The sequence below is a fragment of the Sorex fumeus genome, unplaced genomic scaffold, assembly GCF_029834395.1.
Source record: "Sorex fumeus unplaced genomic scaffold, SorFum_2.1 ptg000098l, whole genome shotgun sequence".
Lineage (NCBI taxonomy): Eukaryota > Metazoa > Chordata > Mammalia > Eulipotyphla > Soricidae > Sorex > Sorex fumeus.
This window is the reverse complement of record NW_026606155.1, coordinates 22,413,549-22,429,329: the sequence shown is the minus strand read 5'-3', so window position 1 is coordinate 22,429,329 and position 15,781 is coordinate 22,413,549. Positions and strand designations below refer to the sequence as shown.

The 15,781-nt window shown below is 42.0% G+C and overlaps 1 protein-coding gene across 2 annotated transcripts in view; it reads left to right on the top strand.

Annotated features, from left to right (window-relative positions):
* DNAL1 (dynein axonemal light chain 1) overlaps window positions 1–15,781 on the top strand; it is a 42,463-nt gene that overhangs the window by 18,369 nt on the left and 8,313 nt on the right. For both annotated transcript variants that reach the window (XM_056134014.1, XM_056134016.1), the window contains exons 4-5: window positions 2,950–3,005; window positions 10,275–10,330. In XM_056134014.1, coding sequence (XP_055989989.1) covers window positions 2,950–3,005; window positions 10,275–10,330 — 112 coding nt within the window. The remainder of the gene's footprint in view (window positions 1–2,949; window positions 3,006–10,274; window positions 10,331–15,781) is intronic.

Sequence of the window (15,781 nt, the reverse complement as noted above, 5' to 3'; positions counted from 1 at the left end):
AGCTAGGAGTAAGCCCTGAGCACAGCTGGGTGTGGCCGCAAACAAAAATAAATAAGTAAATTTATGATTTATTGTCAATGAATGTTTGAATTCTATATCTGTTATATGCCTAGGGTCACGTAAAAATTAGCAAAAGCAATCTTCAGTGGAAAATGTGTAAGAAGCCCTGCTAAACACTTTGCCACATTCTTCGACTAATAAAATTAACTTTTTGGGGGACATTTTTACACGAACTTGACCAGAATATTAAACCTTTATTCAAGCGTCAAAGACTAAGAATCTGTAGTTGTGTTTCCTTAAAAATTTGTCTTTACAGTCTACAGAATGGGAAAGGATATTCACCGAATACACATCTGACAAGGGGTTGATATCCAGGATATACAAAATACTGGTTAAACTCCACAAGAAGAAAACATCCAACCCCATCCAAAAATGGGGCAATGAAATGAACAGAAACTTTCTCAAAGAAGAAATCCGAATGGCAAAAAAGCACATGAGAAAATGCTCTACATCATTAATCATCAGGGAGATGCAGATCAAAACCACAATGAGATACCATCTCACACCTCAGAGACTGGCCCACATTCAAAAGAACAAAAGCAACCGATGCTGGCGTGGATGTGGCGAGAAAGGGACACTCCTTCACTGTTGGTGGGAATGTCCACTGGTTCAGCCCTTCTGGAAAACAGTATGGACAATTCTCAAAAAATTAGAAATTGAGCTCCCATTTGACCCAGCAATACCACTCCTGGGAATATATCCCAGAGAGGCAAAAATGTATAGTCGAATTGACATCTGCACTTGTTTGTTCATTGCAGCCCTCTTTACAATAGCCAGAAACTGGAAGAAACCTGAATGCCCAAGAACAGATGACTGGTTAAAGAAACTTTGGTACATCTACACAATGGAGTACTATGTAGCTCTTAGAAAAGATGAAGTCATGAAATTTACATACAAGTGGTACAACATGGAAAGTATCATGCTAAGCGAAATGAGTCAGAAAGAGAGGGATAGACATAGAAAGATTGCATTCATCTGGGGGATATAAAGTAACAAAGTATGAGATTAATACCCAAGAATAGCTGAGATCAGCACCAGGAGGATTACTCCATAACTTAGAGGCCAGCCGGGTATCCTAGAGGAAAGGGCTGTTCAGATAGAGAAGGGAGCACCAAATAAAGGATGTTTGGAGGATCCTCCCAGGAGGGGAGATGCATGTCGAAAGTAGACTATGGACTGAACATGTTTGCCACTCAATGCCTCTTTTGCAGACCACAACACCCAAAAGGAGAGAGAGAACACAGGGGATTTCCCTGCCACAGAGACAGGGGGGATGGGGGGATGGGGGTGGGAGGGATATTATCCATGGTGGTGGAAAATGGGCACTGGTGGAGGGATGGGTATCTGATCATTGTATAATTGAAACCAAAGCACAAAAAATTGTAAATCTACAACTTTAAAAAAAATAAAATAAAATAAAGGGAAAAAATGGAAAAAAAAAAATTTGTCTTTACAGAGCAAGAGTGATGGTACAGTGGCTTGAGCGCTTACCTTACACATGGCCTGCCTGGTTTCAGCCCCCGGTACTACATATGGTCCCCTGATTCCCACAGGAGTGATCCCTGAGTGCAGAGCTGGGAGAAAACCCTGAGTACTGCTGCGTGTGGCCCTAAAAACAAACAAAAATTTGTCTTTGTAGAATTATTTATGGGCATAAAAAAATACAGGTAAATATATACAAATTACTAAGAGTAATCTTTAGGGATCAAAGTAATTAACCTATGGGTGATTAAAATTACATATGACTTATTACTGTAGCACTGTAGCACTGTTCTCCCGTTGTTTCATCGATTTGCTCGAGCGGGCCCAGTAATGTCTCCATTGTGAGACCTGTTGTTACTGTGTTTGGCATATTGAATACATCACAGGTAGCTTGCCAGGCTCTGCCCTGTGGGCGAGATACTCTTGGTAGCTTGCCGGGCTCTCTGAGAGGGGCGGAGGAATTGAACTCGGGTCGGCCAGGTCGGCCGCGTGCAAGGCAAATGCCCTACCCACGGTGCTCCAGCGACTTCTCAAATTCATAAATCTAAATTTTTGAAATATTTAATGGATGAGAAAATAATCTTCATACACATATATATAGAACTCTTTTTCATTAAAAAAAAAAAGGTCATATAAAATGGGTTGTTTTGCTGAGTGGTTTAACTTTACTTCATACTGATACCTTTCCAGGTCAATATCTACAGTCTATATTCCATTATCTGTTTCTTAGTGAATGGAAATGTATGGATCTCTCTTATTTTTCATTATTACATAATAGAATAAATAACCTAGTTAGTAAATCACTGTATGTATCTGCCCTGTTGTGGTGCTGGACCTCACATTGTGTGATATGCACCCTACCTTGAAGCCAGATAGCCAACCCACGCCCATATTTTGGGGGCATTTGTATTATAGTAGTATTATTTGTATTAGAAATGTAATGCTGAGTTACATAATACATGTATCACATAATACATATACAATAAGTATATTATATAAAATTACTTAAATGTTAAAAATAAATATCAGAGTGGAGGAGTGGAGATCGCGTAAGTGGTAGAGCAGAGGCCTTGCTAGTGAGACCCTGACTTTGATTTCTGGCATCACATCTTCTCACCCCTACCTCATCCCCTAGCACGCCACTGTGACCCCTGTTTAAAAAAGAGTAATGACAAACAGGGACCTGGTTCCAGGGGAGCAGCACAAACCTGGGTTGTGTGAAGACCTCACCACAGGCTGGCCTGTGGCTTCACCTCAGTACCCCTGGGTTTGGCTCTGATAGCTGAAAATTATATATGTCGTATATATCATCTTATGTGGGTATTTGGGGATAATTTCTGTTATGTCACTTAAGCGTTTTTTTTTTTTCATATTAATGCAAGATTTTCTTTTTCCTTTTTCTTCAAGGAAACTTTCACTGTCTACAAACTGCATTGAAAAAATTGCCAACCTGAATGGCCTAAGTAAGTGATCCATAGTAACAGATGGTTCGCATCTGGTTTAGATATTGGAATAAGCATGTCAGCGACATTGTGTCATTCCAGAAGCTGGCACCTGTTCTGTAATTGTCAGGAAATAAATCTTCTAAGTATTTGCTTGAAGTTTGATTATTTTAAAATTAGGGAAAACGTGAAACCAGGAAATTCAAGAAGTTTATAGTTTGCGTAGAGTTAGAATTGAGATGTGTTAAATAGAAAGTCAGACGTTTAACATTTGTTGTTCAGATTTGTTTTGTGTGTGTGTCCCACGCGTCGTTTCTGAAATGCAGTTGCTCGCCACCCCTGTTCTTCCTGACTTCCTTTGTGAGTGCCATTGCTTCCTTCCCCGCAGCTGAGGCCTCTGACACTGTGCCAGTTTTCTATGTCTGTTAAAACTTGGTGACTTAAAATAACAGAAACTTATTCTCTCAAAGGTCTGGGGGCCTGGAGACTGGAATTAGTTCCACTGGGGCAAAGTTGAGATTTCGACAGAACGCACTCCCTCTGGAGACGTTAGAGGAGAAATGTTTCTTGTCTTCCTGATTCTCATGGCTGACACATTCCCCAGCATGGACTGCATTATGCCACTCCGTTCGAGAGTCACATCTTCTTTTGAAAAGGCATTTTGTTTGTTTGTTTGTTTTGTTTTTTTGTAGAGACCTCTCCTAGTGGTGCTTGGTGAGGTTGGCTGGGCATGTGGTCCTGGGGATCAGACCCAGGACCCCTCACAGGTGCTAAACATGTGCTCTGCCACTGAGCCCTCCGCCTAGGCCCTCTGCTATCCAGATTGTCAGATATTTCTCTAGCTCTCTCATACATGGAGCCACTTGATTGCATAGGGAACACCTGTTTAATGAAGAGCTTCTCCCTAGCTCAAGATCCCTAAATTAATCACACATGTGCTGTACTGTAATTTGTGTGTGTATGTGCCATGTAATTGTATCATTCACAGATTTTAGGGATTAGGATGTTGGTATTTTTCTGTGGGACTATTATTTAACCTACTATATTTACCCTCTACTTCCCCAAAGACCCTGCATTTGAGTTAATCACTAAGTTGATCACTAATTCTACTCTTTGAAAGAAATCTCAGATAATTTGTTGTTGCTATTTCTAGGAACTATACCTTGTTGGGCATTTTTTTTTTTAAGTTTGTTAGTCTTGGGGCCACACCTATGGTGCACAGAGCTTACTTTTTGCTCTGTGCTCAGGGAATCACTCCTCGTGAGTTGAGGGGACTATATGTCATACTGGGAATTGAACCTGGGTCAGCCATTTGCCAGGCAAATGGCCTACCCCCAGTACTATCTCTCCAACCTCTGTTGGTTTTTTGTTGTATTTTTTTGTGCCATACCTGGTGGTGCTGAGGGCGTACTCCTGGCTCTGTGCTCAGAGATCACTCCTGGAAGGGATCAGGGGACCATATGGAATGATGGAAATTCAATCGGGGTTGGCCACATGCAAGACAAATGTCCTGCCTGCTGTATTTTTCTCCAGCCCTACCTCAGGACTCTTAATGGCTTCTCTTATTTAGTAAGAACGAAATGCCTTAATGCTTCACTTGTGGCGAAACATTCAAGTCATTTTAAAACTGTCACCTGCACACACCAGACACATCACATTTCTTTGTTATTCCATGCACTTGTTATACTTCAGTGGTTTTCTTTTCTTTTGGGATGTGGGGGGGTCAGGGGATGTGGGCACAGTGGCAATGCTTAGGACTTACTCCTGGCTCTACATTAGGGATTACTCCTGGTGCTGAGGGCCCATAAGGGATGCCAGAGATCAAACCTGGGTGGGTCACATGCAAGGCAAGCACCTCACCCACTGTACTATTGCTCCAACCCTCAGTGCTCTTCCACTGAGAATATACCCTTCCTCTTGCAGTATATCCTACAAGAAACAAGTTACTGACAGCATAATCATTGCACCCTGTATTTTCCAGTAATACCAGCATAATCTTTATTAAAAGTTTTTTTGGGGGTCATACCGGCAGTGTTTGGGACTTACACTCAGGGATCACTTCTGGTGGTGTTTGGGGACCATATGGGGTGACAGGGATCAAACCTGGGTCATCTGCATGCAAGTCAAGCACCTTGCCCACTGTACTATCTCTCTGGTCTCCCAGATAATTTTTTTTCTTTTTGGGTCACACCCAGCGATGCACAGGGGTTACTCCTGGCTTTGCGCTCAGGAATTACTCTTGGAAGTGCTTGGGGGAACATACTGGATGCTGGGGATCGAACCCAGGTCAGATGCGTGCAAGGCAAACGCCCTACCTGCTGTACTCTCTCTCCAGCCCCCACCCAGATAGTTTGGGTTTTTTTTTTTTTCTTTTTGGGTCACACCCGGCAATGCACAGGGGGTTACTCCTGGCTCTGAACTCAGGAATTACTCCTGGTGGTGCTCAGGGGACCATATGGAATGCTGGGAATTGAACCCGGGTCAGCCGCAAGCAAGTCAACCGCCCTACCTGCTGTGCTATCGCTCCAGCCCCAACCAGATAGTTTTTAAATCACTAAACTTGTGGTTTCCAAGAACCTGTCCATGATGATAAACTTGAATTTATTGTACTAATCTGACTAAAATGAGGAAGCACTCAATGTTATATTGTGTTTTCCTTTAAGTTTATTTTTTTTCATTGCTGTAGAATTGTATTTCTTTTTAACATAAGCCCCTGAGATATAGAAGGTATCCTATTCTTTTTTTCTTTTTAAAGCAGGCACAAAGTATTTTATATTACTTGTTCTAACTAAAGGGCTAGAATTATTAAAAAAACAAACAAACAAAAAAAAACCCCAAAACTTCAGTAAAAGAAAACTTGTAGTATCCCACCATGGGGTCATTCAGTCATTTGTCTGGTGGCTTGCTAAGCTGTGGCTATTAGAGCCTTTCTATGTTTTTGTTTCTATTTATTGTTTTATTGAGCTTAGTTGGCTCCTATGCTACTTTCCCATTTAATTTGGAGTGTTCCTACTGGACTGTCAGTATTGTGGGATTGGGAGGTGTTGTGTGCTTCAGGAGCTCCAGGATCTGTGGAACTGGGATGATGTGTTTTTATGCCTGCAGCTGTGGGATTGGATGTGACTGCTGGGGCTTCCCAGAAGTCGGGGAGGGGGGGGGGGGTCATTGTAGGATAACACTGTTTTGTCCTTCCTGCATAGCCTCAGGTAGTTTGGGTTTATTGGGTTGCTCCCATCACAGTGTTCCCATTCCTCTGTGTTTATTTGTAACTTCTTTCTTTGTGCTTTGTTGACTTATAAATCTTGTTTTTCTCTTCTCCCTAAATCCTTTGATTCAGAGCAATGTCCTTTTTGTATGGATACAAGAAGACAGTATATGCTATGCTTTTGTATTGTGACTCTCAGTGATATTTCCCTCCTGGGCATCTGTTCCCTCACCTAAGCCTCAGCTGCTTTTTACTTCCTAGCACCCCAAAAGCAGGGTCCAGGCGAGGGTCCTGGATGGAACCAGAGTAAGCAGTAAGCTATGTGCTACCCTGGCATCGAGATGGGCCTGGCCAAAGCGCCAAAATGCTGTCATGATCCCAAAAATAGTAACTAGATTCGGACCCTGCTAGGGTTAGGAATGATTAATCTGGCTTGAGCACTGTAGTCTGAGTCTGTGGCAAGATGTTCCCAGAGGAGCTGCCCTTCAAGCCTCAATGTTATCTCTTACTGTGTCCATATAAAAATAACTAGTATTGGGCTGGAGAGATAGCACAGCGGATAGGGCGTTTGCCTTGCGCGCGGCCAACCCGGGTTCAATTCCCAGCATCCCATATGGTCCCCTGAGCACCGCCAGGAGTAACTCCTGAGTGCAGAGCCAAGAGTAACCCCTGTGTATCACCACGTGTGACCCAAAAAGCAAAAAAATAATAATAATAATAATAGTAACTAGTATTGATATGTTGATAGTTATTGGACTGAGGAAAAGAGAAAAACACCTTAAGGGGTATTTTGCCCTTGGACAGTCAGGAAGGGCCTTAGAATACCTTTTAGGTGTTGTTCCCTTTGAATTTGGTGGGCCCTCAGGAAGGGCTTTCTTATGTTGTTTTGGCTACCTGACTGGGGTCAGTGTCTGCCTGGAGAGGAGACTAGAATGGGAGGCTCAGGGAGACTGGGGCAGGCTTGTGGGAAGAATGGAATAAAAGGCAACTGATCAATCAACCGGCTTGGCCGTTGTCTCCTCCGCCGTCTGCCCCAGGGCCCGGGCTGCCCAGCTGGGGGAGCGGCCCTGGCCCCCCAGAACCTGGGTGGCCAGGGAAAGAGCCTTTGGGGCCACCCCCTGGCCGCCCTCAAAGATGTTTTTACACAGGGTTGTGGGGGTAAGGTGAGGGAAGGCTGATATCCCCACACTCTGAGAAGACCCCAGAGTTTTCAGCCTGGGAACTGGTGTACCTGAAATTTTCTTTGGCATCTTTGCAGCGATTAGTCATGAAAGCAGTGCAGTTGGCAGCAGTAGGGTGTGGGTGTGGCTGCCAGGGCTTTGGCAGAGCCGGACCTAGTCTGCCTCCCTCCCCAGGGTGCCCCCAAGTTTTCAGCCAGAAGGCCAGTGTACCAGTGAATTTCAGTGGTTTGGCTTGCATCTCTTCCAAAATAAGTTGTGAATCTGAGAAGCTGGGCCAGTGAGTTTGCATGGCAGCAGCTGTGGGATGTGGGTGGCCTCGTTTGTCTTTTATTATACTTAGAACAACGTTAGCCCTGAGAAGCCAAGACCTCTTTCAAATCCTTGAGAATGATTTGAAAACCTTACAGAACATTTGGACCTTTGAAAAGAAAAACTTAAAAAAAAACAAGCCAAACCCAGGAGTATTTTTAAACCTTCACATAAAGGTCTCATCTCAGTTTTTTTTTTTTTTTTGCAAATAAATTTGTTTTCTCTGTAATTAAAATAACTTGGTATTTATGTAACAGTGGTTTTCTTTTCACACACAAAAAAATGACTGTGATGGGCCAGGGAGATAAATAACTGCTATATATGCAAGGAGGAGGAGCTGTGAGTTTGATTCTGCCTGGTTCCCTCAACACTGCTGGGAATCATACCCAAGCGCTGTACTGGAAGTAGCTACTGAGCACCACAGGTGTGCCTCCTCCCCCAAAATGACTATGACAATTGTCAAAAATGGATATAAGACTTGCAGTGGTTTTTAACTCATAAACTAACTTTGGTTATTTGGCTGTGACTTTGGGATAAATTGTATTGAGTTCCTGAAACTGAGTGTAAAAAAGTACTTCTTGATCTACTATTGATACCTGCCATAGGCAAGGAGTGAGGTAGCATAAGCATTTTGTGCTGTGCATTTGCTATGAATCTTCTTGCTTTAATTCTAAGTACTGTAATTAGTACTTCTTAGGCTGGAAAGATAGTACGAGGCTTAAGGTGCTTGCCTTGCATGTGGTTGGCCCCAGTTTAATTCCCAGCACCACATACAGTTCCCCAAGCACTGCCAGTACTGACCACTGCATATAGAGTCAGGAGTAACCCCTGAGCACTGCTGAGTGTATGGCCCTTCCTCCCACACACAAAAAAAGAAAAGCTAGTACTTCTGCAGTCTCACCAAGGAGAATAAACTTTGAGGCAAAAAGATGTCATCTGGGGCTGGAATGACACTACTGTGGGTTGGGCAGTTGCTTTGCACACAGCCAACCTGACTTCGATCCCCAGCATCCCATATGGTCTCCTGAGCCTATCAAGAGTGATTCGAGTGCAGAGCCAGGAGTAACCTCTGAGCACTGCAAAGTGTGGTTCCAAAACAAAGAACAAATAAAAAAATAAAGTCAGCTGATCCGTTTGAAGGTTGAAGGTGTATGATTCTAGTCGGCCTCCTACTTCTTTCCTTTCATGAGCACTGTAGTCTATTGTGCTATCATGAGAAAATCTCCAACCTATCTTCTTAGACTGGGTGGTGGTTCCATATGGCATTTTCTTTTCCCTTCATTGTTATTACCGCAGTGACCAGGGGTCATATGTACACCCAGGTGCTCTGTTCTTTAGTGTTCTCTGGGAGTCAAATTTCTTTTGTTGTCTCACACTGAGGTATTCACATACCACGTGCTTGTCAGGGATTGTACTTTTTGGCTCATTTTTTTTTTTTTTGGTTCATTTTTAAGATGGTAGGTTTGAGATTTAAAAATTTTAAATGAGGGAAGGGGTTGGGTCATCACACCCAATGGTTCTAAGGACTTAATTCACGGCAGAGCCTGGCAAGCTCCCCGTGACGTATATTTGATATGCCGGACACAGTAACAACAAGTCTCATGATGGAGACGTTACTGGGCCCGCTCGAGCAAATCGATGAACAACGGGAGGGCCTTTACCTTTACCTTTACCTTACACTTGGGAATCATTTCGGGTGAGGCTTGGAGGACCATATGGGTACCATGAGTTGAAGCTCAGTTACTAGTATGCAAGGGAAACATCCTACCTATTTGTTAATGCTTCAGCCCAAAGCTACTTTATGTGTGTGTGCTTAGGACTTACTACTGGCCTCTGTGCTCAGGGATCACTCCTGGCAGGCTGTGGGGACTGTGTAGGCTGCCAAGGATCAAACACAAACTGGCTGCATGCAAGACAAGCACCTTACCCACCGTACTGCCGCTCTATCCCCAAATTAAGAAATATCATTTCCCACCTCTCCCTCTCCCTTTGTTGTTGATGTGTTCACCAAGGACTACACACTTGGCTGTCAGGCTTTCATGCCCAATGGCTTCATTAGAGTGCTTGCAGGCAAGTGCACACCAGGCTTGACACTGCCAATGTACTCCCCAAGCGTGGCACTTCTTTAGTTGGGCTGCTTGCATACGTTCTGGTTGCAGTGATTGTTAAGGGTTACTGTGGTGTTCATACAGGTGTTTACCAGGCATTGTGCTTCCTGGGCCATGGTCCTTGCATATGTTTTAGTTGGGGTGCTTAACAGGGGTTGCATGAGGTGCTCAGATCCTCTGCTTGAAGTATGGCTGGAAATTGCTTGTGGCACTGGAGATCACAGACAGCAGAGCTGCCAAATTCGAGCAGCACTGCAGCCAGGATCTAGCTTGGTGTATGTGGTGGTGCCCGGGTGGTGACCTTGTGATGCAAATGATCAAGCCACTGAGCTCCGCCCAGGTCACATTACTTCTTTTTATTAATACGGAGTTCTTGACTGTTTATAGAAAGGATTTTCAGTATAAGAATTATTAAAGCCTTATACTAGATTTATGAAAAATTTATAATATGCTCATAAACTAAAAATTGTTTTCCTTTTAATTACAGAAAACTTAAGGATATTGTCTTTAGGAAGAAACAACATAAAGAATTTAAATGGACTGGTAGGTTACTTATTACTTAAAATACCTTTTCTTAATCTGCAAATAATACTTATTTGTTACAGAAGGTTTATGAACTAGAAAAGCAAGTATAAAAAGCACAGATAAATCACTGAAAATTTAGTGCTAATATTTTGGATGACATCTTTTTTGTAACCTTTTGTTCTACCCTTCAGTGAGTATGGAAGATTAAATCATGAAATAAATATTTTTACTTTTTTTACTCAATATGTAAATATAATTTTTCCATATAATTTAGTGAGTCAACAAATTCAATGTATTTATTGAATATCTGTTTTATTTTTTTATTTCTGAGCACACCCGGCTGTGTTCAGGGCATATTCCTGGCTCATTACTCAGGGATCACTTCCAACAGGGCAGGGGAGACCATACAGGGTGCTGGGCATTCAACCCAACTTGCCTGTGTGCAAGGCAAGTACCCTACCCTCAATATTACCTCACCAGGTTTGAAGGTGTGCTTAAAAAGCCAGATTCAATTCTAGACATTAGAGATAATAGCAGTACAGAAAACTTGCTCTCACAGAACTTGCATTATTATGAATGAAGATAAACCAGAAAGTAACTGTGTATCAGGTGTTGATTAATACAATGAGGAAAAAGCAAGGTATATATCAGAACAAGGGCTGTAGCAATAGCACAGCAGGTAGGGCGTTTGCCTTGCATGTGGCCGACCTGGGTTTGATTCCTCCGTTCCTCTCAGAGAGCCAGGCAAACTACCAAGAGTATTCTGCCTGCATGGCAGAGCCTGGCAAACTCCCTGTGGTGTATTCAATATGCCAGAAACAGTAACAAGTCTCACAATGGAGATGTTACTGGTTCCCGCTCAAGCAAATCGATGAACTATGAGAAGGACAGTGCTACCATGCATATCAGAAAAAAGATCAGTGTTTTCCCCTCTGGGAGTGAGGATGGAGGCCTTATGGATCTGACCAGTGCTGCAAAGGCAAATGTCCCAAATCACAAGCTACTTGCTATGCTTCAGTGAAAAGCAAAAGGGAGGGATAATGGCCCTTAGTGAGATTTGTTAAGGGCCGTTAGTGAGATTTGTTTGTTTCACATTGGGACCATTCCAAGCAGTGCTCAGGGCTTACTCCTGGCTCTATACTCAGGGACCACTCCTGGCGGTACTCAAGGGACCATATGTGGTGTCAGGGATTGGACTGAGGTCAGCCACATGCAAGATAGTGCCTTTTCCACTGCAATATCACTCCAGTCCCCTATCAAGTTATTTTTGAGTCATGATAAGATTTTAATTTAGGGTTTTTTCCCCCCTAGTATTCTGAAAGTCATTGGAAATTTTCTATCGGAGAATGTAACTGAAGTTGGGTTATTTTTTTTTCATGGGATTTTGAACTACTTCCAGCTCTGTACTCATGGGGTCACTCTGGGTGGGTTGGGAATAAGGGAATCATGTGGTGCTGGAGATCAAACTGGACTATGTCACATGTAAAACAAGTGTCTTAACCCTTTCATCAATTCTTTGGCCCTATGACTTAAGTTTTAAAAATAATTTTCAATGGGCTATATAGATAATATATCAGGTAGGGTCCTTGTCTTGCCTTGCCTTGCCTGCTGCCTGTCCAGGTTCAATCCCCGGCATCCCCTATGGTTCTCCAAGCTCTCTTGAGTGATCTCTTGAATGCAGAACCAGAGGGGGTAAGTCCTGAGCACAGCTGGGTCTGATCAAAAAAAAAAACAGAACAAAACTTTCTCTTGATCTTAGCCAGCAGGCTGAGAAGCGATATAAACAAAACTTTTAGTCATAACCTTTTTAATGATAGCATCTATCTTAATCAAAATACTATAATTTATTCAAATAAGTTATTTATTTCCAGTTTGGAGTTCATATTATCACTGTTATGAATCTTCTTTTAGCTACATTATTGCATACATCTATGAATAATAGCACTGTAGCACTGTCCTCCCGTTGTTCATCAATTTGCTTGAGTGGGCACCAGTAATATCTCCATTGTGAGACTTGCTGTTACTGAGACTTGTTGTTTTTGGCAATCGAATACGACATGGGGGAGCTTGCCAGGCTCTGTCGTGCAGGCAGGATCCTCTCATTAGCTTGCCAGGCTCTCCAAGGGGGTCGGAGGAATCGAACCCGCATCGGCCATGTGCAAGGCAAACACCCTACCCACTGTACTGTTGCTCCAGCCCAATTTCAAACTATTCACTGTCACTGTCAATGTCCCCCCGTTGTTCATCGATTCGCTCGAGCGGGCCCAGTAACGTCTCCATTGGAGACTTTATTGTTACTGTGTTTGGCATATCGAATACATCACGGGGAGCTTGCCAGGCTCTGCCGTGCGGGCGAGTTACTCTCGGTAGCTTGCCGGGCTCTCTGAGAGGGGCGGAGGAATCAAACTCGGGTCGGCCATGTTGGCTGCGTGCAAGGCAAACGTCCTACCGCTGTGCTATCGCTCCAGCCCCAAACTATTGTTAAAAAATTATTTTAATAATACATTAACTTTTTTTTTCCTGCGCGGGGGTTATACCTGTCAGTACTCAGAGCTTACTCCTGGCTCTGTGTTCAGGGATCACTCCTGGAAGGGATCAGGGACCCAAATGTGGTGCCACGGACTGAACCAGGGCTGGCCACATGCAAGGCAAGAGTCTTAACCCTTTTACTATCTCAACAGCACCAAGACATTCATTTTTAAAACTTTTCAAAAACATGTCTCACTATGAATAATACCTTGGATAAATTCCTTGAAATGAAATTGCTGGATCCAAACTGTGAATTTTTTTTAAAAGACTTTTGTGATATATTATACAGCACTTGAATCTTCAAGAATTCGGTAACAATTATTACCCCCACCAATAATTAGGGTTCTCATTTTCCCAAATTAGACATTAAAAACTTATGTTTTTTACAATATTTTTTGCAATTTCAATTTCCTTAATATGTGTGTGTATGTGTATGCACATATATGTAGAAAATTGTGTTGTTTGGAATGACTTTAACTCCTCTTGAAAAGTACTTTAAGATTTTAGTATTATTTTTATAGCAGCTGTTTCATCTCAGCTGTAGGATTTGTCCATCTTTGTAGAATTTGTTTCATGTTTCAAATTTTAGACATTGATTACTTCTCAAAGGAATAAAGCACACAAAAACACTAATCTAATTGAACTGATTAATGAGCCCCATATTTTGGAAAGTACAAAAGATTGTAGAATGGATGAAAGAAAATGTATTAAAGGACAGAATTATGTCCTAAACAAAAATTATGTTTGTAAGTAATGTGCATTGAATTCTCAATCCCCGAAGTCATACTCCCAAGTAAACTTCCCAAATATTCTGAAATTTGATCATGGCGAAACAGCTGCATGCAAATGGCTGAAACTTGCATTAAAATGCTTCAAAGGAGTGAACAAAGCATTGCAGACACCTTCAAAAGCTATTTCATCTAAATGAGTCTTTAGACTAGCATGTAGCTCTATGAAATGAATTGCTATCATTTGTAAGTAGTTAAACCATTACTCAATAAATAGGTATAAGAGTATATCCAGCACATTGGCTATTTGGTGGATTTATCATCTTGGCTATATTAAGGTTGACTAAAAGAGCTCTCAACTGCTTATATGAAGCAAGCCAGAATTGAACATAAATCTTTTCATCGGTATTTTTTCCTGCAACTTTACACTTTCTAAATTAGAGGCAGTGTAGTGCAATGAAAATATATGCTAAAGTTTAAATTATCTGAAGATTTATTCCCCTTTTCTGAAAGATGCAGATGATACACTAATTAGATCCTTTGATAAAGATTAGAACATGAGCTGCACGTTAGAAACGGTTTTGTAAAATCAGAGTTCTAATCTCGTGGGCCAGGATCAACTGATTTAAGTTTTTTTCTATTTAGAAAGTATTTATTTTGGGGCTGGAGCAATAGCACAGTGGGTAGGGCGTTTGCCTTGCACGCAACCGACCTGGGTTCGATTCCCAGCATCCCATATGGTCCCCTGAGCACTGCCAGGAGTAACTTCTGAGTGCATGAGTGCAGAGCTGCAGAGCCAGGAGTAACCCCTGTGCAACGCCAGGTGTGACCCAAAAAGCAAAAAAAAAAAAAAAAAAAAGTATTTTATTCAGAAGATTGCAACTAGGGCCCGAACAATAGCATAGCAGCTTGGTGCTTGCCTCGCACATGGGGTTCTATCTCTGGCATTGCGTATCCTGAACCCCATCAGGAGTGATTTCTGAGTGCAGAGCTAGGAGTAAGCTCTGAGTGCAGCCCCAAAAAAACAAAAAAGAAAGTTCTAATGAGAATGAATTATCGGAGCTGGAATAACACACAGAACTCGCCCAGGTTACTATTTCTTCTAATTTTCCTCTGGTTCTACCAGAATGGAAAATGCATTAAGGGTCTTTATCCATGGTATGTTTTTCTTTCGAGCAAGACAAAGACATATGTTTTAGAGATTTTTAGAGATATTTTAGAGATTACATATTTTTGAGTTTACACCGTAGATATGGGTAAGTTGTTTTGGGCTAAGAAGTTATTAAGCATGTTATTGATCCTGTCTAATATTTTATCATTTTAAGTAAGTAACTACTTTTTTCTTATATCTGTATAAGAAGGGAAAAAGTCTTTCTTCCTCCATTGATTATATCTAGTGTTTAAATCAATATGGTAGGATATTTGTACCATCAGAGTACAAATATCCTACTCTGATGGAAAGACTGTGGTTTAGAACTGAGTTTTACAGCCCAGAAAACGAAATACATTGGTGGGTATATCAGCAGATGTGATAGGAAAATGTTAAAGGTAGAATTATATGGGAAGGCATATGGAAAATTTCTGTAAAATTGTCAAATTGTCATTGTTTAAAGGTTTTTCCTGGCAGTGTGCGGCTGCTTTTGAGGCTGCGCAATCTCTCATGATATTCATGATAAGCAATAGAAAATAAGTTATCTAGCATCTGCCTGTGGCAGGCAAGCTTGAATGGTGGTAGGAAAATTTGATATAATGGTGGAGGGAAGTTGTAATGGTGGTGGGATTGGTGTTGAAATATTGAATGTAATCAACTAATGTGAACAACCGTATGAAAATAAAATTTAAAAATTAAAAAAAAATTATTTTCCTGTGGCCAGAGGAATAGTACAGCAGGTAGGATATTTCCTTGCACTTAGCCGACCCAGCTTTGATCCCTGGCACAGCACATATGGTTCCTCATATGGTCCCTCCATGCACAGCCAGGAATAATTCCTGAGTGCAGAACCAGGAGTAACCCCTGAGCATCTTCGAGTGTGACCCAAAAAGCCAGAAAAAGAATTTCCTGATAAGTATGGTGTGTTGAGAAGATGGTAAGGAACCTAAAGTAAAGTAAAGGCCCTCCCGTTGATCATCGATTTGCTTGAGCGGGCCCAGTAATGTCTCCACTGGAGACTTTGTTGTTACTGTGTCTGGCATATCGAATACGTCACGGGGA